Source organism: Atta cephalotes, assembly GCF_000143395.1.
Source record: "Atta cephalotes unplaced genomic scaffold scaffold00003, whole genome shotgun sequence".
NCBI lineage: Eukaryota > Metazoa > Arthropoda > Insecta > Hymenoptera > Formicidae > Atta > Atta cephalotes.
This window is the reverse complement of record NW_012130067.1, coordinates 2269759-2270905: the sequence shown is the minus strand read 5'-3', so window position 1 is coordinate 2270905 and position 1147 is coordinate 2269759. Positions and strand designations below refer to the sequence as shown.

The window sequence follows — 1147 nt, the reverse complement described above, 5'->3', positions numbered from 1 at the left end:
TATATATATATATATATATATATACACATATATACATATAATATACACTAATTTTGAAAACGTATTAAAAGTGATTATGAGAAGAAACGTAATGATTAAAAAAATATAATAACAAAATTGATTTTAACTTCCCGTTGCTTTTTTTCACAAACTCTAACAAGATTTTTTTTTTTTAGCATTCTAAAATCCATTTAGAATTCTTTCAAATTCCGACTGTCTTAACCATCTGCAGTCCAAACTATTTTCACGAATGAGCGAAGTATTTTATTCCCAATTTCATTGGCTGGTCTAATATGAATCAAAGAATTTTTAGTATTTATTGGAGAAATTTAACAGAGACCTTAAAAATATAGTTTACCGATTACAATTGCACCGATCCGAATGCTTAAAGAGTTATAGGTTACCGCAGTATATCGAATTCAACTCGATATAGCAAAAGGTTAATACATGTATATACCTATAATAGGATGTGTATTGTCCTATAGGAGAAAGAACGTACTGCCACCGTATAATCGATACCTGGTTGCGGTTTACGAGTGCGCGGATGATTACGTCTTCGTGGATTCGACGACGGACAGGCTTTTTTGCAGTAACGGCACTTGGCTGGGACGTCGTCCGAGATGCGTGAAAAACAATCGTAAGCCACGAATATATAAAAAATATTATCTCTGCTCAGTCTAATAATCACGTATAAAATAGCAAGCAGTTTATGTTTGATGTATGTGTTAATCACATTCTCTCTTTCCAATCTAATATCTGCAAATTTTTTCATATAAATATTAAGCACCAAGATCTATTTCGAAAAACGTGATTCTTTTTCTCATTTAATTAAATCTATTATATAAAAATCTGCCTGCACACAGACTGCGCGCTTTGTTATGAAATGAATGTGTGTTTGCCATAGTAGAAGTCCCAGCGGATAAGGTGAAACGTTGCGATCAGGGAACAGGCGAATGCGAACACGTGTGTGAGGATACGCCAAGCGGCATAAAGTGTTCCTGCTTCGACGGCTTCCAAGCTAAAGGACCATCCTGTATCGGTAATCCATACGCCCACAGCCACATATAAATTCACCACTGCATATTTCACATTTTTATATCTTTTGAGGAAAGTCAAACTCACGCGCACAACTCTCTCTCTCTCTCTC

At 35.0% G+C, this 1147-nt stretch overlaps 1 protein-coding gene across 1 annotated transcript in view; it reads left to right on the top strand.

Annotated features, from left to right (window-relative positions):
- Positions 1-1147, top strand: part of LOC105625730 (fibrillin-1) — a 32468-nt gene that overhangs the window by 4547 nt on the left and 26774 nt on the right. The window contains exons 3-4 of the mRNA XM_012207053.1: positions 486-637; positions 908-1039. Coding sequence (XP_012062443.1) covers positions 486-637; positions 908-1039 — 284 coding nt within the window. The remainder of the gene's footprint in view (positions 1-485; positions 638-907; positions 1040-1147) is intronic.